The sequence below is a fragment of the Amblyraja radiata genome, chromosome 27 (genome assembly GCF_010909765.2).
Source record: "Amblyraja radiata isolate CabotCenter1 chromosome 27, sAmbRad1.1.pri, whole genome shotgun sequence".
NCBI lineage: Eukaryota > Metazoa > Chordata > Chondrichthyes > Rajiformes > Rajidae > Amblyraja > Amblyraja radiata.
The window spans coordinates 10,766,711-10,791,787 of NC_045982.1; the positions used below are offsets into that span (position 1 = coordinate 10,766,711).

The window sequence follows — 25,077 nt, forward strand, 5'->3', positions numbered from 1 at the left end:
TCACGATGGTGAACTCTCGGAGAACATCCAGCCTTAACGCTGTACCTGGCTGCATTCTCAAAACCCGCGAGGACCAACTGTCTGGAGTTCTGCCAGCCATCTTCAATCTCTCACTACTAAAGCTCTAGATCCCCATCTGCTTTATAAGGGCATCCATAACAGAAGAACACTCAGCAATCATAACAGGCCTCAACAATCAAATCCTGTGTCAATAAAGTTTATTAGCCATTGTTTTCCAGAATTGTCATCAATTAATTTGAGATACGGGCCAACAGTAATTACACATTACCAATTGCCCTCAAGAGGACCAATTAGCCTACCAACCCAAACATTTTTAGGATGTACTTTGGAAAATGTGCCAGCTCCACACAGGCAGCATCAGAGATCATGGTGGAGCCTGGGTCACTGAGGCAGCAGCTCTCCTAGTTATGCCATGATGCCACTCACATTAAACACAACGGAAGACAACAAATATTCTTGCAGTTGCCAGCACCTCCGACGTAAGTGAAATCTTCTACATTGATGTCTCTACAAGACGGTTGACTTCATTATTAATCTGTAAAAAACTACTGCTATGTTACTAGTCTGGAGGAGCAGAATGTACTGAAACTAAATATCTTTATTCAATACATTAGAAAAAAAGGATCAAATTCACAAAATATATATATTTTTAAATCATGCTGCTTGATGCAGGGTTGGGTAAAAATGATCAGTAAGTGATCGTAAGGTTCAATTGCAGCAAAGCTGAGAACAACAGCTCCTGCCGCACCTGGAAACATGCTGCGAGATCCCATCTTGGCCACTGAGTCTCTCATAGTAGGTGTAGGCTCTGCTACGGTCAGTGAGTGGATTCACACTGTGTGGAATGTTGCACATCGGTGGAAAACTGTCTCAAATCCTCCTCCACATCCTCTTCAATTGATCCTGTATATTTCTCCTGGGCCTCCATAGACCTATTTATAGCTAAGGAAACACACCTAGGAAATTTGGCAATTATACCGATATAAACAAGTATATAAACAATATAATTAATAAACACACATTAATAAGTTAACAGAATTTTGGAGGACAAGGGCAGGAAGTGTAAGTGGGAAAGGGTAGAGGTTGCCATGGTGTATCTGTAAATCACTGGCCTGATAATCAACAATGTAGAGTAAATTGTCTTTACAAAGGATACTTGCTGAAATGGAAATCTGCTCCCACTGCTGCGGACATCATGGCCTCCAATGTTCTCTGCTCCGAGTTCCCAAAACAATATCCATTTGCTTTATCAACAGCCTTAATCACATACTTCATTGTTTCTTTATCCTAGGAGAGAAGCCAGGCATATTCTTCAAAATCTTTCAAACGCTAAGGCAAGCTGGGCAACTAACGACCTTAAAGAAACATCTGATTATATCCCCAAGCTGAAACACTCTCCATGGGCCCAAAACTTCATCCAGCTCAGAGGAACACTCCCTCAGCGGCAGTTAATACCCTCTTCATCCCTTCTCTGTGCTTCTCTTAATACCCTGTACAACTGCACAAGCACACATCTGTGGATTAAATTCTAAATAGAACTAAAAGCATTGGAAAAATATGTAACCAGGTCAGGCGACAATTGACACGATTCCAATGTATGGTCACAGACATGAAAAATTAGTAGTTACTCAATGTATAGATATCTCCTCATATGCTGAATATTTCCTGCATTTTCAGTTTTAATTACAGCGTGTACCATATTTCCACATTTCCCATGACTTGAAACCCCTCATAATCATAGCAACATGTCCTTTTGCATTCCAATACATATCACACATCTTCACTCTTTGAATCCTGATACTTTTCTCACTCAAATTCCTCAATAATCAGAGCACCTCACTGTTTACTCACCATTCTGCAATGTTCTCAAATAATAGTCAACCTTTTGATGCTGCTGAAAAGCTATTAATGGATAGCCACTCACCTGCACATTCAGAGGGATAAAGGAGACCAGACTGTAATCTTGAATCACTTCTATAAGTTTCTTGTTCAATCGTCGAAAGTTTTTGAAAAAAGGGTCTTTGGCAAAGTGATCCAGAAGGTAGGACAGATCCAATACCTCAGTGTAATATTCCAGGTTAAATGCTTTAAAAAAAAACACAAGTACAATGAATACCCACAAATCTGTTAACCCATTGCTTCTGTGAAGTCTCCTTCTCTGTCAAAGCTCCGATCATATTTGTGAATAATTATTTTGATATGATTAGTGAATGAACAGAAACAAAAATATTTCCAATTGTCAATTTATCAAATTCAAAAATTGAAGACTGAATTTTGGACCGAAAGTTAAAATTGAGAAGCAATTTTTGGTTTAATATTAACTCCAGACCTCCTCCCAGTTCTTACCGGCAGACCCAGAAACAAATAGCCGTACCTATTTTCCCAAACTTTTCAATCAGATCCATTTTGGAGAGGATATTAACATGCGGCAGCTCCATGTGCAGCATTGTAGCCAAGGATGTGCAGAGTACAGAGATGAACTTTGCTGGATCGGTGCAGTAATGAGAATCCACCAAGTGAACAGCTGTTAACTACAGGACAACATAAATCAGATTTACACAAGGTCAATGTACTGTTTCTTTACTGGGCTCAGTATGCATTCCTTTACTCCAAGCTAAAAGCATATTGCTCGGCGATGGCAGTACATTCCTGATTTGTGGGATCTTTTGATCACATCTACAGTTTAAAGAATACATCAAGTGCTTGGAATCATCTGACTTAATGCTTGGAATCATCCAAATCCACTGACTTCACGAGTGAGTGGATCTACAACCTCGTGAAGTGTCCTCTGTATAACCAAGAGTGTTGTTATAGATATAGGATGTTCCTCCAGAAATCCCTCCTCTCGTGTTTGGTGACCCTGACTGCCATGAGCTGGATTGCTTTTGATATCTTGTACTGACAAGTAGTAACATGATCAGTCAGTGTGCAGCCGGGATCAGGGTTGTGGACACCAAATGTCAGGAACGTGGACAGATTTGCAGCCAGAGATAGGGTCCTGACTACTTGCATGTTTTACAAGCTGGAAGATTTTATAGCCATGGAGAGGTTGGCAATCCTCTGTCATTGCAGCCTGAGTGTTGTTCCCAATAGCTTTAATGGCATTTGTTGGATTTGTTTAATCATTAAACCTTCTGATACATGATCCTAACCCTCATAAATAATGGACTTTGTGTAAAGTATTCAGGCCTGGACCATATAATTGCAAATACATGTCCCTTTCCTCGAATGGCAACTTATACTGGATATGAAGTAGTGAACCCTCACAATAATGGGGAGGGGGGTGTATGTTATTGCTGATTGTCTGCTATAACCAAGTGGGTGGGGGGGGGGGGGTGGTTAAAGTTCAACCCAAGGCCGGGAGAGAGAAAACACGGCGTTGGGCAGAAACAAGCAAGAATGTGAGAATTAACAGCAACGAGAGCCATCGGTCCCCGCCCCACACGCCCGGAACGGGACTGGTATTCATGCTGTTTGCTCTCTCTGCTCCCGCAACCAGAAGCACATTGTGTGAAGCCAACCCAATGGGTAACCTGGTGGAAGTGTGGGGCTGTACAATGGGAGCCTTGGTCCGCTATAACTGGAATCCGTTATGTAGAGGTCTGTTATTGTGAGGGTTTACTGTATTTGTAAAGATATCTGGAATTGTGTTGTCTGTGCATGATTTCAGACAATGCAGTAACAGTTGTAATGAAAAATTATCTAAACTTCATTACTCCCTTGAAATACAATCTGGTAATTTGTCTTTAACCTTCCCTCTAGCCTACAAAGCTGAACAATACAGAGGGTGGTTAGCTTAATTAACTGGGGTACAGAAAGTAAATGCAGGGAGGTCTTGGTATCATTTTATAAAACATTGGTGAGACTACAGCTGGAATTGTGCCCAATTATGGTTACTACACTATAGGAAAGATATGATTACACTGGAGAGGGTTCAGAATAGATTCACCAGGCTGGATTGAATATTTCAGTTATGAGGAAATACTGGATAAGGTGGATTTGTTTTCCTTGGAGCAGAGAAGGCTGAGGGTATACCTGATGTTGGTATACAAATTAAAAATTATGTGATTCCTCAGAAACTTTTCTCCAGAGTAGAGGCATCTAAGACCAGGGAGAGTAGATTTAAGGTGGGGAGTAAGTGATTTTGACGGACAGAGGAAGAATGTTTTCACCCAGAAAGTGGCTGCAATCACAGCGCCTAAGAAAGTGATGGAGGTGGGTACCCTCACAACTTTTCAGAAGCAACTCGACCAGCGGTTGGATTGCCAAGGAATAGTAGGCCACAGACAAAGTGCTGCTAAATTAGATTAACGTAGATATGTATTTGATGGTCGCCATTGACATGGTGGGCTGGAGACTGTGTTTCTGTGCTACATGCCTGTATAAGAACCCTGGAAATTGACTGAAGACTGTAGGATCTATAACATGAGCTCAAACCAGGATCCAGAACCTAGGACCCTGGCCTTTAAGCCGCAATGCTGTATCAAGTCAGCTGCAATCTAACAAACACCTGGGAAGGGAATACGGAAGCTGGGGGGACATCAAAGTGAGCAGGAAACAAGGAATACTTCACCCTGCTATAGGAAGAATCTTGTTAAGCTAGAAAGAGCAGGAGGCTGAGGGGTGATCTTGTAGAGAGGTGTATATGATCGTGACGGGAATAGATAGGGTAAATGCACTGAGTATTTTACCCAGGGTAGGGGAATCAAGAACCAGAGAACATAAGTTTAAGGTGAAAGTTGAAAGATCTAATAGGAACCTGAGAGACAACTTTTTGACTCGGAGGGTGGTGGGTATATGGAATGAGATGTCAGAGGAGGTAGATGAGGCAGGTACTATAACAACATATAAAATACATGTGGACAGCTACATGAATAGGAAAGATTTAGGTTATTGGCGAAACATGGGCGGGTTTGACATGTGTAGATAGGGCATCTTGGTTGGCCTGGGCAAGTTGTGTCAAAGTGCCTGTTCCGTGCTGTATGACTGTGACTATGACTTCAAATATAACTTTCATCGTCACCTCTGAAGCATTGGATGTTTCCTCTGCAAATGTTAACTGTCCAACTAGGTCCCTCAATCTGTCATGTACAAATGTGAACTCACCCTGAAATTCCATTTGGCTAATTGTGCAAGGATGTTTCGTACAGAACAATTGTGAGTGTACAGTTCCACCTGACCAGGACAATCAAATAGGAAATAATAGTCCTTGAACTGTTGCATCTTCTCCTGTAGCCAGTCCAGGTTTGCCTCTAGGTATTCCATGCAGTAAATGAGTCCTCCATTGGGCCCCAGACCAAGACCATCCATAACATCATCAAGCTTCACCAGTTCCGCAATATCCACACAACATTGGTAAGGAATGAGGTCATTGGCAGGGTCCAAGTTCACTACTGCAACTTTGCGGCCCAGTTTAGTAAGGAATTCTTGCATCCCTGCACAGTAGGTGGTCTTCCCCGAGCCAGGTGGCCCAATAACCACCTGGCCAAAAGTTACCATGGCACGCCTGATCTCTTCTGCCATCCTAATCGTATCTCCAGGTGCTCATTATAGTTCCACAGGCCTGGAACAGAGAAAAGTCACTCAACCAGTGTGAATTGCTGGCAGTGAGGTAAACAATGATGTGGCTGTTAGTGGACACAAATTCAAATTGTTAATGAACACAAATTCAAATTTCATTGTGACAATTTGATCATTTATACCAGAGGGCATGATGTCAATTGCTGAGATCTGGAATGCACTGACTAAATGGACAATGTAACCAGATTCAATAAACAGATTCAAAGGAAATAAACAGAGAATAAGAGGCGGGGGGTTTCTTAAATGTGCATATTTTAATGCTTGGAGCATTGTAAGAAAAGTGGATGAGCTTAGAGTCTGGATAGACACCTGGAAGTATGATGTTGTGGCGATCAGTGAAACATGGTTGCAGGAGGGCTGTGATTGGAAACTAAATATTCCAGGATTTCATTGCTTCAGGTGTGATAGAATTGGAGGGGCAAGAGGTGGAGGTGTTGCTTTGCTAGTCAGGGAAGATATTACAGCAGTGCTTTGGCAGGATAGATTGGAGGGCTCATCTAGGGAGGCTATTTGGGTGGAACTGAGAAGTGGGAAAGGTGTAGCAACACTTATAGGGGTGTATTATAGACCGCCAAATGGGGATCGAGAATTGGAAGAGCAAATATGTAAGGAGATAGCAGATATTAGTAGTAAGCACAAAGTAGTGATTGTGGGAGATTTCAACTTTCCACACATAGACTGGGAAACACATTCGGTAAATGGACTGGATGGTTTGGAGTTTGTAAAATGTGTGCAGGATAGTTTTTTGCAGCAATACATAGAGGTACCTACTAGAGGAGGGGCAGTGTTGGACCTCCTGTTAGGAAATGAGACGGGACAGGTGGTGGAGGTATGCGTTGGGGAGCACTTCGGGTCCAGTGATCACAATACCATTAGTTTCAATATAATTATGGAGAGGGTCAGAACTGGACCTAGGGTTGAGATTTTTGATTGGAGAAAGGCTAACTTTGATGAGATGCGAAATGATTTAAAAGGAGTGAACTGGGACATTTTGTTTTATGGGAAGGATGTAGAAGTGAAATGGAGGACATTTAAAGGGGAAATTTTAAGAGTACAGAATCTTTATGTGCCTGTTCGGTTGAAAGGAAACAGTAAAAATTGGAAAGAGCCCTGGTTTTCAAGGGAAATTGGACATCTTGTTCGGAAAAAGAGGGAGATCTACAATAATTATAGGCAGCATGGAGTAAATGAGGTGCTTGAGGAGTATAAGGAATGTAAAAAGAATCTTAAGAAAGAAATTAGAAAAGCTAAAAGAAGACATGAGATTGCTTTGGCAAGTAAGGTGAAAGTAAATCCAAAGGGTTTCTACAGCTATATTAATAGTAAAAGGATAACGAGGGATAAAATTGGTCCATTGGAGAGACAGAGTGGACAGCTATCTGCAGAGCCAGAAGAGATGGGGGAGATATTGAACAATTTCTTTTCTTCGGTATTCACCAAGGAGAAGGATATTGAATTATGTGAGGTATGGGAAGCTAGTAGAGTAGCTATGGATATTATGAATATCAAAGTAAAAGAAGTACTGACACTTTTGAAAAATATAAAAGTGGGCAAGTCTCCAGGTCCTGACAGGATATTCCCTAGGACATTGAGGGAAGTTAGTGTAGAAATAGCCGGGGCTATGACAGAAATATTTCAAATGTCATTAGAAACGGGAATAGTCCCAGAGGATTGGCGTACTGCGCATGTTGTTCCATTGTTTAAAAAGGGTTCTAAGAGTAAACCTAGCAATTATAGGCCTGTTAGTTTGACTTCAGTGGTGGGCAAATTAATGGAAAATATACTTAGAGATAATATATATAAGCATCTGGATAAACAGGGTCTGATTAGGAACAGTCAGCATGGATTTGTGCCTGGAAGGTCATGTTTGACAAATCTTCTTGAATTTTTTGAAGAGGTTACTAGGGAAATTGACGAGGGTAAAGCAGTGGATGTTGTCTATATGGACTTTAGTAAGGCCTTTGACAAGGTTCCTCATGGAAGGTTGGTTAAGAAGGTTCAACTGTTGGGTATAAATGCAGGAGTAGCAAGATGGATTCAACAGTGGCTGAATGGGAGAAGCCAGAGGGTAATGGTGGATGGTTGTTTGTCGGGTTGGAGGCAGGTGACTAGTGGGGTGCCTCAGGGATCGGTGTTGGGTCCTTTGTTGTTTGTCATGTACATCAATGATCTGGATGAAGGTGTGGTAAATTGGATTAGTAAGTATGCAGATGATACCAAGATAGGGGGTGTTGTGGATAATGAAGAGGATTTCCAAAGTCTACAGAGTGATTTAGGCCATTTGGAAGAATGGGCTGAAAGATGGCAGATGGAGTTTAATGCTGATAAATGTGAGGTGCTACACCTTGGCAGGACAAATCAAAATAGGACGTACATGGTAAATGGTAGGGAATTGAAGAATACAGTTGAACAGAGGGATCTGGGAATAACCGTGCATAGTTCCTTGAAGGTGGAATCTCATATAATAATAATAATAATAATAATGGATGGGATTTATATAGCGCCTTTCTAATACTCAAGGCGCTTTACATCCCATTATTCATTCACTCCTCAGTCACACTCGGTGGTGATAAGCTACTTCTGTAGCCACAGCTGCCCTGGGGCAGACTGACGGAAGCGTGGCTGCCAATCTGCGCCTACGGCCCCTCCGACCACCACCAATCACTCACACACATTCACACACAGGCAAAGGTGGGTGAAGTGTCTTGTCCATGGACACAACGACAGTATGCACTCCAAGCGGGATTCGAACCGGCTACCTTCCGGTCGCCAGCCGAACACTTAGCCCATTGTGCCATCTGTCGTCCCATATAGATAGGGTGGTAAAGAAAGCTTTTGGTATGCTAGCCTTTATAAATCAGAGCATTGAGTATAGAAGCTGGGATGTAATGTTAAAATTGTACACGGCATTGGTGAGACCAAATCTGGAGTATGGTGTACAATTTTGGTCGCCCAATTATAGGAAGGATGTCAACAAAATAGAGAGAGTACAGAGGAGATTTACTAGAATGTTGCCTGGGTTTCAACAACTAAGTTACAGAGAAAGGTTGAATAAGTTAGGTCTTTATTCTCTGGAGCGCAGAAGGTTAAGGGGGGACTTGATAGAGGTCTTTAAAATGATGAGAGGGATAGACAGAGTTGATGTGGACCAGCTTTTCCCTTTGAGAATAGGGAAGATTCAAACAAGAGGACATGACTTCAGAATTAAGGGACAGAAGTTTAGGGGTAACATGAGGGGGAACTTCTTTACTCAGAGAGTGGTAGCGGTGTGGAATGAGCTTCCAGTGGAAGTGGTGGAGGCAGGTTCGTTGGTATTATTTAAAAATAAATTGGATAGGCATATGGATGAGAAGGGAATGGAGGGTTATGGTATGAGTGCAGGCAGGTGGGACTAAGGGTAAAAAGTTGTTCGGCACGGACTTGTAGGGCCGAGATGGCCTGTTTCCGTGCTGTAATTGTTATATGGTTATGTTCGAGAGGAAATGTATAAATAATTAAGGAGAAAGTTTATTGGTATCTGGAAAGAAAATACACAGGTCTTGCACAAACCTGGCTCAGACGGTGGCTTTGTTTTATCTCCTAATGTTTCAAAATTCTGTGTTACCTTTTCCCCAACAAGACCAAACGTGTTATCCACAAAATTTCAGAACAATTTTGCAAATTAAAAATGTCAGAAGTACTCAGCAAATAATGCACAGAAAAACAGTTGACTTTTTAGATCATCAATAAGGTAGAGATAAGATTAATTTATTTTATTGGAGGCACAAGGAACCGCAGGTGCTGGGATCTTGAGAAAAACACAAAATACTGGAGGAACGCAGCAGGTTAGGCTGCATCTTTCAAGGGAATGGACAGGTGATGTTTCAGGTTTAAATGGAGGAGCCGAATGAGACGTTGTTACTCCAGCATTTTGTGTCTATCTTCGGTGATGTTTCAGGCCAGGACCTTTTGTCACACATTTAAGAAAGAACTGCAGATCCTGGTAAAATCAAAGGGGGACACAAAATGCTGGAGTAACTCAGCGGGTGAGGCAGCATCTATGGAAAGAAGGAATTGGCAACGTTTTGGGTTCTTCAGACTTTAGAAGAAGGGTCTCGACCCGAAATGTCGCCAATTCCTTCTATCCATAGATGCTACCTCACCCGCTGAGTTATTCCAGCATTTTGTGGCTACCTTTTGTCACGCCTTTGATTGGAATGGTCACTTTGGAATTCTCTTTGCCAAACAGTTGTGAAGGCAGGTCATTAACTATATTCCAGGCAAGTCAGCAAACATTTGAACTACCTACATGAGTGGCAAGGAGCACGTGAGGAAAGTGGTTTTGAAGCTGAAACTGGAAGAGCCATGATCTTGTTGAGCAAGCTCTCAGGGAAAATTACTCCTGCTCCAATTTGTACATTACCAACTTGTAACATTCACTCTCAGTCACCATAACTACTTCAAGTGCTGAGTTTAGTTTAGAGATGCAGAATGGTGGTGAATCTCTGGAATTCTCTGCCACAGAATGTAGTTGAGGCCAGTTCATTGGCTATATTTAAGAGGGAGTTAGATGTGGCACTTGTGGCTAAAGGGATCAGGGGGTATGGAGAGAAGGCAGGTACAGGATACTGAGTTGGATGATCAGCCATGATCATATTGAATGGCGGTGCAGGCTCGAAGGGCCGAATGGCCTACTCCTGCACCTATTTTCCATGTTTCTATGGAAACAGGCTTTCAGCCCACGCCACCCATCAATCGCCCTAGTTCTGTGTTATTCCTCCAGTTCTACGTTATCATAAAACAACAAGTTCCATGTTATGTTTAAGAAGGAACTGCAGATGCTGGAAAATCGAAGGTAAACAAAAGTGCTGGAGAAACTCAGCGGATGAGGTTCACATCTACTCCCTACACACTAGGGGCAATTTTACAGAGACCAATTATCCTACCTATGTCGCACTATATTAATAAAGTATGTAATATAATTTTAATATATAAACACATGTATTTATTATATTTCCCATAGTTTCTGGTTTTGCACTGGAGTTGTAGACCCATGGCCGGATACTGCACAGATTCAAGTAAGATTGTCATTGTTCCGTTTGGGGACTTATAACAATAAAACACTTATTGACTCTCTTGATTCCCGAAGGTTCCTCGCTGCCCCACTCACCCCACTGCAGCGCAATAGCTACCGGTCGCCCTGGCCACTGCTGTAACCCCGGACCTCGGCTTGTTGTGGCTTCCCGCTTTTCACAGACAACAACCTGTGCTGAAGAGCTTGCGAGAGCGCGCACCTACCGACGGAAAGCCATCTCTCACTCTCGCTCCCGCCGCCTCCCTGAGCAGCATCCGTTGCCGCTCCCTCACGGCCAAGGCCCAGGTCGCGCTGGCGCCATTGAGCATGCGTGCCCTTCCCCCCTCTCACTCCCGCGCGTGCGCCGTGCTACCTCCACGGGCGGAGTGTGGAAGAAGCAACTGTTGGTTTGCAGATGTTGGTTTGGGTTGACACCGAAGACAGACACAAAATGCCGGAGTAATTCTGCATCTCTTGAGAGAATGGATGGGTCGAGACCTTTCTTCAGCCCACTGTCGGAGTGGGTTCAGTGCGGCCTCAGTTGGCGCCCATCAATCACCCTACTTCCATGTTATTCCATGTTATTCATAAAACAACTAGTTCTGTTATTCCCACACTCCCATCACACTCCCCTAGAGCAGGGGTTCCAAACGTTTTACCCCAGGCAACTTTAATAGGACATAACAATGTTATTTCACTTATTTATGAACTAATGATGCCGGTATACCAGAACTAAACACAGTCAGTCAATGAGAAAAAATATGTACAAATCGAGAATCAATAAATTCACCCCCTGGGTAGGCGATATTTACCCTCTGGGGGGTACATTTACCCCAGGTTGGAAACCCTTGCCCTGGAGAGTGTTAGATTTAGGTCTAAGGGCTAATGGAATAAAGTGATACGTGGAACAAGCAGGGTACTGATTTTGGATGATCAGCCATGGGCTCGAAGGGCTGAATGGCCTACTCCTCCATCTATTTTCTATGTTTACACACTAGGGGCAATTTTATAGAGGCCAATCGCTGTGGCCACTAGACAGATAATTGTGTAGGAATCAACTGGTTTGCATCGAAGATAGACACAAAATGTTGGAGTAACTCAGCGGGACAGGCAGCACCTGGAGAGAAGATGAATGCTGATAGAAAAGTCTGGCATTGTTCAAAAATTTGAAAATACTACCAACATTTATGGAACACCGTTATTCGCTGCTTCCTGCTCTTCCACAATTTAAGTGTGTATAAAATCAATAGTGTTTTATTGTCATATGTCTCGAAAGGGAACAACGACAATCTTACCCACAGTAGCACAACCGATACGTAATAATCATAGTTAGACACTAAAAGCTGAAGTAACAGCGGGACAGGCAGCATCTCTGGAGAGAAGGAATGATGATTTTTTAGGTCGAGACCCTTCTTCAGACTCGATCTGAAACGTCATCCATTCCTCTCTAGAGATGCTGCCTGTCCCACTAAGTTGCTCCAGGTCGGCCTTCGGTTTAAACCAGCATCTGCAGTTCCTTCCTACTCGTAACCATAGTACTCAGTAAACACCATAATAAACAAAAGGAAGTTCAATATATAAAAACAATAGTGCAAACAATTTTACACTTCACTCCTCTACTTACCTGAGCCCCCTTTGTCTCCTTTTCATCTCTACAATTTGTTCACCCATCTGCCAATCAAATCCCTCACACGTGTATCCACCTATCAATTGCCAGGCCCCCACCTCTTTTCCAACTTTCTCTCCCTTACTACAATCAGTCAGAAGAACGGTCCACATCTGAAACGTTACCTATCCATTCCTTCCACGGATGCTGCCTGACCAGCTTAGTTACTCCAGCACTTTGTACTTCAGCATCTGCAGTTTCTTATGTCTCATTTTATTAATTATTTTTTAATTTTCGTATTGAAATGTTTAACTACATTTTTCCATGTTATACAGCATCTGCCATATATTTGCCTACTCTTTGAACGAGTCTAACAACTTGATACTACTTCCAAAACTCTGTCCTACCGTTTCATCTTGTTGGGAATTTAGGATTATTACACTTTGTTTTCTTACCAAATTTATTGATGTATATTTCTAAATAACTTCCCTGCAGCACCTGATCAGTCACCACTGCCACTCTGAGAACGCCCAGCTTCTTCCTATTCTTTGTTTCCCGTCTGTCAAACCAATTAACAATTAAATATGTTATCCCACATCTCAGGTGCTTTAGCTTTGCACGTTAAGCTCTTATATGGGACTTCTTCAAGGGCTTTATTTTTAATTTGTTACACTATGATTATCTTATTGTAGTTTGAGGCATAGATAGGCGTGACAACCAGAATAATTTCTCAGGGTGGAAATATCAAAGACTAGCTTTAAGGTGAGGTTCAAAGGAGATGTGCGGGGCTACTTTTTTTCACACGGTCATGGTGTAATGTAAAATATCTTGCAACATTTTATTGATTATTTGACTCTAATGATTCCACTGTTTCTATTAAAGTTAAATAAATATTTATTTTTAAAAAAGTGTACAAAATATCTTTCTCTTCAATTAAACAATTATAACTTTCTTATTTATATAAACAAGTTTATAATTACAATACTATTCCCATAGTAAGAATGGATGGACACTTGGTTCTAAGGTTTCTCCCTATCATACAAAACAATGTACATGATCCATTTTAGAGTAATGAAATATTTAACATATACATATCTCAGGTGTGAAAGATGAGCTCACATGTCCAACCCCTGATTAAGGTTAGAAATATGAAAGTGACCCTATTCTGATTCATATTGGCCACTTGAATTGACTTGGGAGAACTGGTTGAGTAGTGAGGTAAGAAAGAATGGCTGGATAGCAGCTCATACCATACTCTGCTAGTCTGTGAGCTTTCCTCAGATTGTGACCACATTTGCTGGCTTAGCTTGGGGGAAGTGCAAGGCCTGTAAATAACACTTTGGACTAAATTTGGCAGCAAACTGAAGCCCATAATTAGAGGAAATGTGGGAAACAAAAGATTTTAAAGTAAAATGTCCTGAGAAAAAGGCAATTTTTGTCGATGGTTCAAGTTATGTGGAAAGAGAAACAGAAAATGCTGGCCCCCACAGGGAGATCATGCATTTATCCACATACAAACAGTCAAGGGATCATTGCTGTGTGCTCAAATCAGACCCGATCAGGTGTCAATTACCAAGTAAAGCAACGCATTCTGCCTGTACTGGTCGAAACCTTAATTTAACGGTAGTCCCGCACAAGGCAGCAATGGCATTGACTGCAGTAAAAGCTATCAGTAAACGTAGTGAAGGTAGTGAAACTGAATCAAATGTGCCATTTTATGGGACATGCCATGCATACTTCTGTGAAACATTTAGCATTAGAAAGGATGTGCGACTTGAGCTATTATCCTCAGTCCTCCAGTAAAGTGGAAGAAATGAATTGAATTGTGAAAGTTAGGAGAACATAATCACAAAATTACACAAGAGGCTTCCCCTAGCCCCAATACAAATAGCTATTAGGTGGGGAAGCATAACAAACAACAAGGTGTTCCCCGTATTAAACAGTTCACCGAGAGACACACAGGAACACCTGTACATTTGTTAATGCCCACATTTATGAAAGGTGAACCAAGATAATTTATGAAGGATTTGCGGAAAGCCTTAAAGGCACGTGCAACGGGACAGAAATAATGAAAATGGATTACATACATTTCTCCACACACCCAAAGAGCTGGAAATTCGAACTCAAGCAATTGTATGAAATGATGTGCTAGTACAATTCTCAGACCCTTATACAAGGATCCACATAATATTGTTGAAGTGGCCAGTCCTATAGTACATGCTGTTTAATTATGCAAGAAAATGGCAACACTTTAATCAAATCAAACTGTTCAGACTGAGGACAAAGAAAACCAGAAGAAACCATCTGGCATTTGAACCCAAAATGTTATCCCTTCTTATGGGATATAGAAATAGTATCTGTAGTCCTTGGAACCACATTACCCGGTCAACCACTATTGGTAATGCAGGGGTTCCCCAGATTACAGAAGACCTTGTAGTCATATAGAGATCTGTATGAAACCGGTTCTTCAGCCCATTGAGTCCACATCAATGTTACATTTTCCACATATCTTACATAAATTCCATTTTGTTGCCCACATTTTCTTCAACACACCCTAGATTTTCCCAGTCACCTGCACACTGGGTGCAATTTACAGTGACCAATTAATCTACAAACCGCACATCTTTGGGCTGTGGGAGAAATCAGACTGTCGGGTGAAAACCCCTGCGGTCACAGAAATAATAGGCAAACTCCACAGGCAGCATCCGAAGTCAGAATTGGACCTGGGTCTCTACAACTGTGAGACAGTGGCTACAGAGGCTCTTTGCTACCTCATCGAAAGGTTAAAAAACAGAATCTACCATCATCATTCACAAAACTAGCTTCCACCTGGGATGCACCAGAAGATGTAAAACGCCACTGAGTTAATGTTTGCGGTTTTTTGCTTTAATAAACTTTACGTCCTCTCTGTACTTCATGCTGGTCACTGGCTGTCTTCGGAGCAGGGTGTCACCCTGGTCTATCTCCTCAGGTTGGTCATACACAGTTGAAATCAGGTGTCTGGGCTGTCGACAAAATTTCTTAATCGGCAGAAAGTTCTGAATTCTTTCTCCATGATACCTGCACAGGGTGTCAAAGCAGCAAAAAAACATAAGAGGACATTTAAATGAATCATAGATGTAAAAGTTCACATTTCTGATTAGCAACAGGAACTTCAGGTGATACCATAGCAGCATCTCTGTGTTGGACTAAAGTTCTGTCACAGCACATTTTACATCTACCCGGCTCAATCTGCTGAGTATTTCCAGTATTCCGTTTTAATTTCAGATTTCCAGCTTCTATAGAATTATAGTTTGGAATACAAAGCAACAAATCTTTACTGACCGTTTAATAGGAAAGCACAGTGACAATCTGTTGCCGACTGCACATAGTGTCAGTTTATTGAGCATACTGAAACAATGGCACTTTATTAATTGATACTTCTGCAGAGTGAAGACTGTCATTTGTATCAGACTCAAAAAGTCATTGGTATCACCTACCCGAATCCTCGCTTGCATTTTGGATTCTGCCCATCGTTGTCAAGAGCATCAGCTAATCCGGAGCTGCTGGAGCCAAGGCCTTGACCATCCTTCCATCCCTGCTTTTCCATCACTTTCCTGCCAATTCCCTGAGAAAGGGATAGAAAGAGCACATTGATCCATGCAATACATCCAAAGAAAGGAAGCCAAGATGATAAGCTCAGATTATGTAACCATGTTTTATTTTTCCTGTCAAAATACAAGAAGCACTAAACTAGGCAGGTATCTGTGACAGGGAACTGAATGATCTGATGCAGCAACACCAATCTCAACATCACCTCATGCTTAAACTATGCTTTCCAGGAACTCAGTTCAATAGTTTGTAAACAGCACCATGTTGAACTACTAATGTATATACAAGGGTTAAGCCAGGAGCAAGATGAATTTTCCGTTGCAGAATGAATGAAGCAACTGTCAACATTCCACTTCTGAGGAGGCATACACATGAGACCCCAAGACGTTTTTCTGAAAATTAGCGCAAAACTTTCAAAAATATCCTGACCAACATTCATCCATGAACCAAAATCATTGCTCCAAATGAATGGGATATCTATCTCCTTTCGTGGTTGTGGGGCCGATGTTACTTCAAAAAGCATAACACTTGGTATGAGTTGGATAAGCGGGTTGAATAATAATAATAATAATACAGGTGCACAGCCTTTTATCCGAAGATCCAAATAACGAAAACCTCCGAATAGCGGCCATTTTTTCGGTCCTTGAAGAAAGGTCCTTGAAAACGTTCACCGAGGGCGGCCCGCAGAGGTGACAGCGGAACCTCCGGTCGGTCCTCGAAGAAAGGGGAACTAAATCCCCATTCATAAAAGAGAAGGTGAGGGTATATTGCGCGGGAGGGTTAATAATTCATAATATGCTGCTGCCTGCCCGCTGAGTTAAAAAGTTCCCACGGTAGACTCACGATACACAGTGTTTCGTGAGTCTTGCGTGGGAACTTTTTAACTCAGCGGGGCAGGCAGCAGCAGATTGTCGCTCGCTTCAGTTTCACCCCACCTACACCCCTCTGCTTCCCGGCCATGTGTGTGACCCCTTCCCTCCCCTCTCCAGCTCCCCGCTCATTGCACCGGCGCGGGGGCTTTGCACTGTCTTCAAGTCGGCGATTGCAGCAGGACCGTGCCAGTCACCGGAGACGTCAGGACCAACGGGACACCGACCCCCAGGCCCACTGCAAGCACGGAGATCCCAGAGACCCACAGCCAGCAGCAGTCCAGCCCCGTTCCAACTCCAGAGGAAAACTGCAAACTGGCCGGAGACGTCAGGACCACCAGAAGCCGTTCCCCGAGCTGCGCCCCCTCATCGGGACACCGACCCCCAGGCCCACTGCAAGCACGGAGATCCCAGAGACCCACAGCCAACAGCAGCCCAGCCCAGCCCCGCTCCAACTACAGAGGAACCTGGGTTGCGGATGACGGAGCGCAGCTCGGGGCGTCGTAGGGGCCCATCGGGGAGCGGGTTCCTGTTGGTCTTGACGTCTCCGGCCACCTGCCATCCTCCGGGAACTGTACCGCCCTTGCAGGAGAGTGGGGTTGTTTGCTGTTGCAGAGGGAGGGGGCAAGGGCGGTACAGTTTCCAGTCTCAGCTCCAGTCCAGGGGGGTGGCCGGAGACATCAGGACCAACGGGACACCGACCCCCAGGCCCACTGCAAGCACGGAGATCCCAGAGACCCACAGCCAGCAGCAACTCCAGCCCAGCCCCGCTCCAACTCCAGAGGAACACGTAGGGGCAGAAGCTGATGGTGTGCAAGGTACGTCTTGTTCTTGGGGTGGCGGATGAGGGGGCGCAGCTCGGGCTGTGGGCAAACTGCCACTTGTCGCCGTAGCGGCCCATCGGGGAGCGGATTCCTCTGGAGTTGGAGGGGGAGGGGGGTATTGTGCTGTTTGATCGCCCCCTGCTATCCCAGGGACAGGGAGACACAGCGGCTTTTTAGACTGGTGGGCAATCACTTCCAAAGTTCTGCCCACACAGTCAGTACACCTCTCCTACACTGCATTTCATACAAACATTTATTCTGCAAGAAAAAACTACATTGAAGACTCAAACTCGCGACCGAGTTTACTGCCGGGATCAAGGCTCAAACTCGCGACCTTGCGGATATGAGCCGAGCACTCTACCACTGAGCCAGCCATTAAAATCTACGCTAAAAAAATTCCATTCCGAAGACCGACAAATTCTGAATTACGAAAAGTGTCTGGTCCCAAGGCTTTCGGATAAAAGGTTGTGCACCTGTAATAACTTTATTTATAAAGCACTTTAAACAACTGCAGTTGCCACAAAGTGCTGTACATGAGAACTCATGGACAAAAAGCTATTACAAACAATTAAAAACCATTAAAACCCGTAAAACGAAGGACTATAAAAAACACACTAAAAATTAAAAGACATTAAAAGCACTAAGAACAGGAGCAATGCCTCAGCCAGTGTCGAAAGCCAAAGAATAAAAATGTGTTTTTAGGGAGGATTTGAAGATGGACAGTGAGGGGGCCTGTCTGATGTACAGCGGCAAGGTGTTCCAGAGTGCCGGAGCAGCAACAGAAAAGGCTCTATCCCCTCTGAGCTTCCGCTTAGACCTTGGTACCTCAAGGAGCAGCTGATCAGCTGACCTGAGGCACCGGGCAGGAGCATATAGGTGGAGCAGCTCAGAGAGGTAAGGCGGGGCGAGCCCATTCAACGATTTAAAAACAAATAAAAGAATTTTGAAATGAATTCGAAAGTGCACTGGTAGCCAGTGAAGGGAGGCCAAAATTGGCGTAATGTGCTCCCTCTTTCGAGTTCTGGTCAAAAGGCGAGCGGCAGCATTTTGAACAAGCTGGAGACGAGCCAATGAAGCTCGTGCGACTCCAGAGTAGAGTGCGTTACAGTAATCCAGCCTAGATGTAATAAAGGCATGGATTACGGTTTCAAAATGCTGCCGCTCGAGAATGGGCTTCACCTTTGCCAGCTTCCTTAGGTGAAAGAAGCTGGACTTAACCACCGCGCCTATTTGTTTATCTAGTTTAAAATCACCGTCCATCCTAAAACCCAGGTTCAAAACGGTTGGCTTTACAGACAATGCCAGTGGACCCAAGTCAACAAAGGGAGGTTCACGGCAGCCATTGGGGCCAAACAAAATCACCTCTGTCTTCTCTTCATTAAGTCCCAGAAAGTTTAAGGCCATCCAGGACTTAATGTCCTCAAGACAAGACAGAAGTGATTTTAGAGAATAGTCGTCTTCTTTCCTGAGTGGCATATATAACTGGCTATCATCTGCATAAAAGTGAAAGGAGATGCCATGCCTTCTTAAAATTGAGCCCAGAGGAAGTAGGTATAAAGAGAAGAGCAGGGGCCCTAAAATTGAGCCCTGTGGAACCCCATATACCAAGGGAGTGGAGGAGGATTCAAAGCCAGCAAGGCTTACATGCATGGTTCTGTCTGCCAGATAGGACCTGAACCATCCCAGGGCACTGCCACAAATGCCCACTTGGTGCTGTAATCGGGAAATTAAAATTCCATGGTCCACTGTATCGAAGGCGGCAGATAGGTCCAGCAAGACAAGAACCACATAATTACCAGAGTCGTTTGCCAGGAGGATGTCGTTGAAGACCCTTAGCAGAGCCGACTCTGTGCTATGCATAGCCTTGAATCCAGACTGGAAAACCTCCAGAATATTGTGCTCATCCAGGAAGAGTTTCAGCTGAGCATAAACTACTTTCTCCATGATCTTAGAGATAAAAGGCAACTTGGAGATCGGCCTAAAATTGGCCAGATCAGTTTGATCCAGGCCTGGTTTCTTAAGTAGTGGTTGCACTACAGCATGTTTAAAATTTATGGGGACAACCCCAGAACACAAGCTACTGTTTATGATGGCGAGAACCGACTGCCCTATACTCGGGAAAACCTCTTTAAAAAGAAGAGGAGGGACAGCATCACAAGGGGAACCCGACGGCTTAATATGCCTAACCACATCCTCTAGACCCGACAATGTCAGAGGCACAAACTTATCAAATGCCACCAGGCATGGGGCCGGAACAGAGGGGTCAGAGGCAGGAGCTGAGATGAGAGCCCTTATAGAAACAACCTTATTGATAATGGCAGCCTCTTCTTCCTTTTCATATGGTGCATGTGAGAAACAACATTTTAAGGGAAATAGCTATTGCAACACTGCTGTAGCAAAGATTCTGAGTAGATTTATTTGGTTTGTAATGTATTTGAAATGACCACACAAACAAGCATTGAATAATGTAGCTGGTCTTGTGGTTCATGGCAACAGAATGATGCTCTGGTATAACTAGCTTTTATTGCTGATACAGAATAAAAGTTCCATAAATATAGATTTAAACATGAGAATCTGTTACCATTACGTATAGTTTTGAATCATCCAATGCAGCTGATATGCTTACCCTAGTGTATTGCTCAAAGTCTCCAATACGAGGGGACTGCACAGATATGGTCTCAAGACCCTCCCTCAGTCGTTGCTCCAGCCTCATCTGCACAAAATCTTGGGAATCCTTATCACCTCCATCTATGAAAAATACAAAAGGAATTTAAGGAACAAAAGGAACAGTTGTTTTTTTTTTCCCCCATCAGAAATCCACCAAGGCCAAATCCTTTGAACAGTTGCAATTTAGATGAGGCATGGAGTCTTCAATCTATGACACAGCCAGTAGAGTTGCTGCCTCACAGCGCCAGAGATACCAGTTTCATCGTGTTCTTGGGTTCTGTCTTTGTGGTGTTTACATGTTTCCCTGTGACCATGTGGGTTCCTTCCTAACGCTATGGTTTCCTCCCAAAGCCCCTGGTTTCCTCCCATAGCCCTCCTCCTGGCTTTACATTTCACTCCTCTTCTCTCCTTATTTGATACCTTTTTGTCTCCTTTTCATCTCCAGCCTTTGTCACACACACCACCCATCTTATACCACCCACCCAATCAGTTTGAAGAAGTGTCCTGAACTGAAACACTACCTGTCCATTCCCTCCACAGATGCTGCCTGACCCGCTGCGTTACTCCAGCACTTTGTCTTTTGTCCTAATCCCCATGCACCAGGTACAAGATATCTGGCAGGATGTAAGATTCAATAATGCCATACAGGGCAGAGATTTTAAGCTCTGCTTCCTTCCTGCCCTTTCCTCTTCCCCTCAGGTCTCTTTAATTAGTTGCAGGTTCGTTATCTCTCACATATTGTATTTCTAACATAATTTGCTAGATGCTCTGCATTTATACTCAATGCTTTTTTTTTTAACTAACCTAGATGTTTGCCTTACAATTAAATTTGATGGATATTTCTTTGTTCTGTTACATTTCTAAAGGACTGCAAAAAGAATCAGGATTATGCAATGCCATATTGGTATCACACATCAAACAGAGGAGAAATTTATAAATTACCATGTTCTCCTGATCGTCCTTTGTTGTAGTAAACACTCATATCGACATCCCAGTCATCTGCTGTCTCCTCATCAAAATCTGAAAGATAGAGCATGTCAATCTTAAGCAAACCAATTTGCCCGAATCTCCTGCCCGCATCATATCCTGATCTCAACCATCCCAAGTCTCTGATCAAAAAAACACACTGTGCCACATCCTACCTTTTTTCTCTTGCCAATACTGTGCATCTGTGTAAAACACAAGGCCAGAACCTCCTTTCTCCCATTTCAGCTCAATCTCTTCCTCATACAGTCGTTCTTTTGCCCGATCCTGGGTGGTAACATCCTCATAGAATGCTTCATGTCTCTCCCATTCCTCACATTCATCATTGTCCTGGAAATAACCAAAGAAATATTATTGTTAGATGAGAACCTGGCATTTAGTTCAGAGATACTGAAAATAGGCCCTTCGATCCACCAAGCACATGCCGACCATCGAACACCCATTCACATCCGATCTACATTATCGCACTCCCTACACGTTAGGGGCAATTTACAGAGTAAAGTTGGAACAACATAACCTCCCCATGATAGAAGGCCAAAAGCCATGAAATATTCCCACAGCCGAGGCTGAGACCCTGTAATCATGAACCACCATCAGTGCTCTATACAACCAAATGGAAGGCTCTGTTTAGTGTCCTGCCTTGCCAAGGTAATCATCAGTGGTGACAGATTCCTCAAACTAAGTGGCAGCAAGGGATTAACTCCATCTTCCCCAATGATCTTCCTTTGGGATCATCAGGGTGCAATGCTCTTCCTTTACTATGGGTCCTCAACTCACTAATGACATGAAAATGTTGCTTACATTCTCTGAATGTGACTCCTCTTCCTCTTCCTCTCTCTGTGGAGATTCTTCATGTCCTGCCTCTTGCTTCATTTTGAACTCTGGTAAATCAGCAGGTGAATCTTGCTGTGGGTACTCTTCTGTTACTTCCATCTCAATCCTTCTTTTAAAGTGCACCGAGGTTGAACTCTGGTACTGGAAAGGAACATTCCCATAACGCCGACTTGAGCTGGTCTTGGGGAACTTCAAACAGAGCTTGGTGATGATGCGGGGAGGCAGGCGACATGCCTGGATCAATTCCAGGAAGACTTTCAGTGGAGTTCCCACATTCCCACTGGGCATCACCGCTGGAGGGTTTAATTCTGGCAATGTGGACAGATCTTCAATGGTGAAAGTTTCACTTGGTGCTCTCCGACTCCGAAGCTCCTTTCTTGTTTTGTATGAAAACTCCGAATCTGTTTTACAAATAAAAGTAACCAAAGATCTTTCACAGAAAACTGTAATAGCATGAAACCCACACATGTAAATATACCTAGCCATTCCCTCGGTCAGTTTAATTCCCCAGGTAGGTCTGAAGAAGGGTTTTGGCCCGAAACGTTGCCTATTTCCTTCGCTCCATAGATGCTGCCGCACCTGCTGAGTTTCTCCAGCACTTTTATGACTTTTCCAGCATCTGCAGTTCCTTCTTAAACAGTTTAATTCCCCATCCCACTCTCAATTTGACTTTGTCCTCAGTCTCCCACATCAATCCTGTTTCCTCAGGTTACCTTCCTCTTCTTTTTCACGATCATCCCAACTACCCTTCACTATCTGTCCATTCAGAAATTAAATGGCGGATAACTGCAGTCCATTCCCTCCACAGATGCTGCTTGACCCGAGGAGTACCTCCTACATCATGTGTATTGCTCACGATCGCAGCATCTGTAGTCTTTAATCCATTTACCTGTCCAAATGCTGTAGTTCGAGCAGCTACGGCAGCATCACCGAAGAGGATAGCTGAGATAACTTTTCATACAGATCATATTTTATAGCCTTTCACAAACATTCCCTTTTGTTTTTTTACCCCTCCACCTCAGTATGTCGCTCTCTCCCGGACTTCAGAGTATTTTAAGCACTTTCCACTTTCCCACTGCTCTTCCCACAGCCCCGATTCCCAATCACTCGCCGACTGCGGGCCTCACCGACCATCTCCCCGGCTCTGACCATTCGGATGCAGCAGCGTCCCCGCTGCCAATCCCCGGCTCTGTCCACCCACTGGCTGCCGTCGTACATCCGCGGGAACTGCGGGGCCCGCTCGGCCAAAAGCCTCACCACACAGCAGCAAGTCGGACTCGGGCTACCGTCCGCCCCTTGACCTGTGCCTTGGTGCTGCTGCTGCCGCCGCTCGGGCCGATGGCGGTAGTGGAAGCAGCTGAAGCCACCGCTCTCCGTGAACTGTGAGAAAAATAGCCGGAGATCAGCGGAGCGGAATTCACGCGGAATGTTCCTGACAACAGCGTAAACACAGGCCGCGGCCGCCATCTTAGTAACGGGCAAGCGGGAGCACACGCATGCGCATATTGGAATAAAGAGTTCGCCATGTTTGACATTGACAATAGATACAAAATGCTGGAGTAACTCAGTGAGACAGGATGGTGAAACCAAAATGTATAGAAATGGCCTTTATTAAAATCTGACAATGTTCACTTTAACCACATATGATTTTTTCTATTACAAATCTCAATTTGTGGAGTACAGAGGCAAATAAATAAATTTATTTATTATCTGAAGAAGGGTTTCGGCCCGAAACGTTGCCTATTTCCTTCGCTCCATAGATGCTGTTGCACCCGCTGAGTTTCTCCAGCTTTTTTGTGTACCTTCCAAATAAATAAATGATGGGTCTATGTTCCAAAAATTATGGAGGGCACTGTAAACAATTGCCCTGTGTGGGTGTTTAAGCTTCACATGACTCCTACCTTGGAATGTGGCAAAATGGTGGCTGAAACTGGTTACTACAGGAGTTGCCGGAATAAAAATCAGAATTTAACAGATTAATAAATTTTATTTATTTTTATTTATTTTTTATTTTAACAGATTGACATGATGTCCTTGGCTTGGCATCTTGCTCTTTTTCTTTAACTCCTTGTGACCTTTGATATTAATGCTCCTCCAATTCTATCCTTTTTTACATCCCTATTTCAATATTCTGTCGACAGTACATATGACAATTAAACACTCTTGACTAATTTTAATTACACCACCAATGACGGTGCCATCAGCCACCAAGACCCTGGGCTGACAATTTCATTTCTTGAATCTCTCTAGCTTCATTTTCCTCCTTTCATTTAAAATGCTCTTTAAAACCAAGTACCTCTGACCAAGTTCTAATATTTCTGAAGAAGGGTCTTGACTCGAAATGTCACCTATCCATGTTCTCCAGCGATGTTGCCTGACCTACTGAGATGCTCCAGCACTTTGTGTCTTTTTTCTAATATTTATTATTATGGTTCATTATTAAATTTAGTTTAACAACTCTCTTGTGAAGTGCCATGGGATGTTTTGTTACATTAAAAGTCGCTGTAGAAATACAACATTTATAGATTCTAATCTTACAATGCTTTATGCTATCTATATTACTAGAAGGTAAGCAGACTCATCTAATTAGTATTTAGATGACAGACTGCACTGGAGCACAGGGTATGAGGCTTTCCTGAAGAAGGCCTTAGTGCTTCCAGGTCACACTACCCACAAGGTAGTTATGATATAAAACACTGCTGCCAAGCACTAGAGATAGAAACATAGAAGGTAGGTGCAGGAGTAGGCCATTCGGCCCTTCAAGCCAGCACCACCATTCAATATGATCATGGCTGATCATCTATAATCAGTACCCCGTTCCTGCTTTTTTCCCCATATCCCTTGATTCCCTTAGCCCAAATTCCGTTCGATCTGGGTTCAATTCTGCTGTCAGGTGCTGTCTGTGTGGAATTTACGCATTCTTTCTAACTGCATGGGTTTCATTTGGATGCTCCAGTTTCCCCCCTCATCTCAAAGACATGTAGGTTGTTAGGACAATTGATTATTGTAAATGTCCCCTACTGTAAGTGAATGGGAGAACCTGAGGGG

At 43.4% G+C, this 25,077-nt stretch overlaps 2 protein-coding genes across 7 annotated transcripts; both read right to left on the reverse strand.

Moving 5' to 3' along the window:
• Positions 1 to 201: 201 nt before the first annotated feature.
• Positions 202 to 10,986, reverse strand: gpn2 (GPN-loop GTPase 2). 6 transcript variants are annotated; one of them, XM_033045099.1, is made up of 6 exons: positions 10,879 to 10,986; positions 5,128 to 5,584; positions 2,396 to 2,552; positions 1,946 to 2,106; positions 1,178 to 1,308; positions 202 to 953 (listed from the first exon to the last, which is right to left on the reverse strand). In XM_033045099.1, the coding sequence occupies exons 2-6, from the start codon at positions 5,542 to 5,544 to the stop codon at positions 839 to 841; spliced, it is 981 nt and encodes a 326-aa protein (XP_032900990.1). In that variant the 5' UTR covers positions 5,545 to 5,584; positions 10,879 to 10,986; the 3' UTR covers positions 202 to 838. The 6 variants fall into 6 exon arrangements, with proteins under 6 accessions (XP_032900990.1, XP_032900988.1, XP_032900987.1 ...); XM_033045097.1 differs by having other exon boundaries at positions 10,756 to 10,981; XM_033045096.1 differs by having other exon boundaries at positions 5,128 to 5,621; positions 10,756 to 10,981.
• A 2,150-nt stretch (positions 10,987 to 13,136) lies between these two features.
• gpatch3 (G-patch domain containing 3) lies at positions 13,137 to 23,518 on the reverse strand. Its single transcript, XM_033045100.1, has 7 exons — positions 23,157 to 23,518; positions 21,997 to 22,430; positions 21,354 to 21,525; positions 21,154 to 21,231; positions 20,171 to 20,292; positions 15,740 to 15,867; positions 13,137 to 15,320 (listed from the first exon to the last, which is right to left on the reverse strand). Exons 1-7 carry the CDS (start codon positions 23,494 to 23,496, stop codon positions 15,125 to 15,127), a joined length of 1,470 nt encoding a protein of 489 aa, XP_032900991.1. The 5' UTR covers positions 23,497 to 23,518; the 3' UTR covers positions 13,137 to 15,124.
• Positions 23,519 to 25,077: the final 1,559 nt, after the last annotated feature.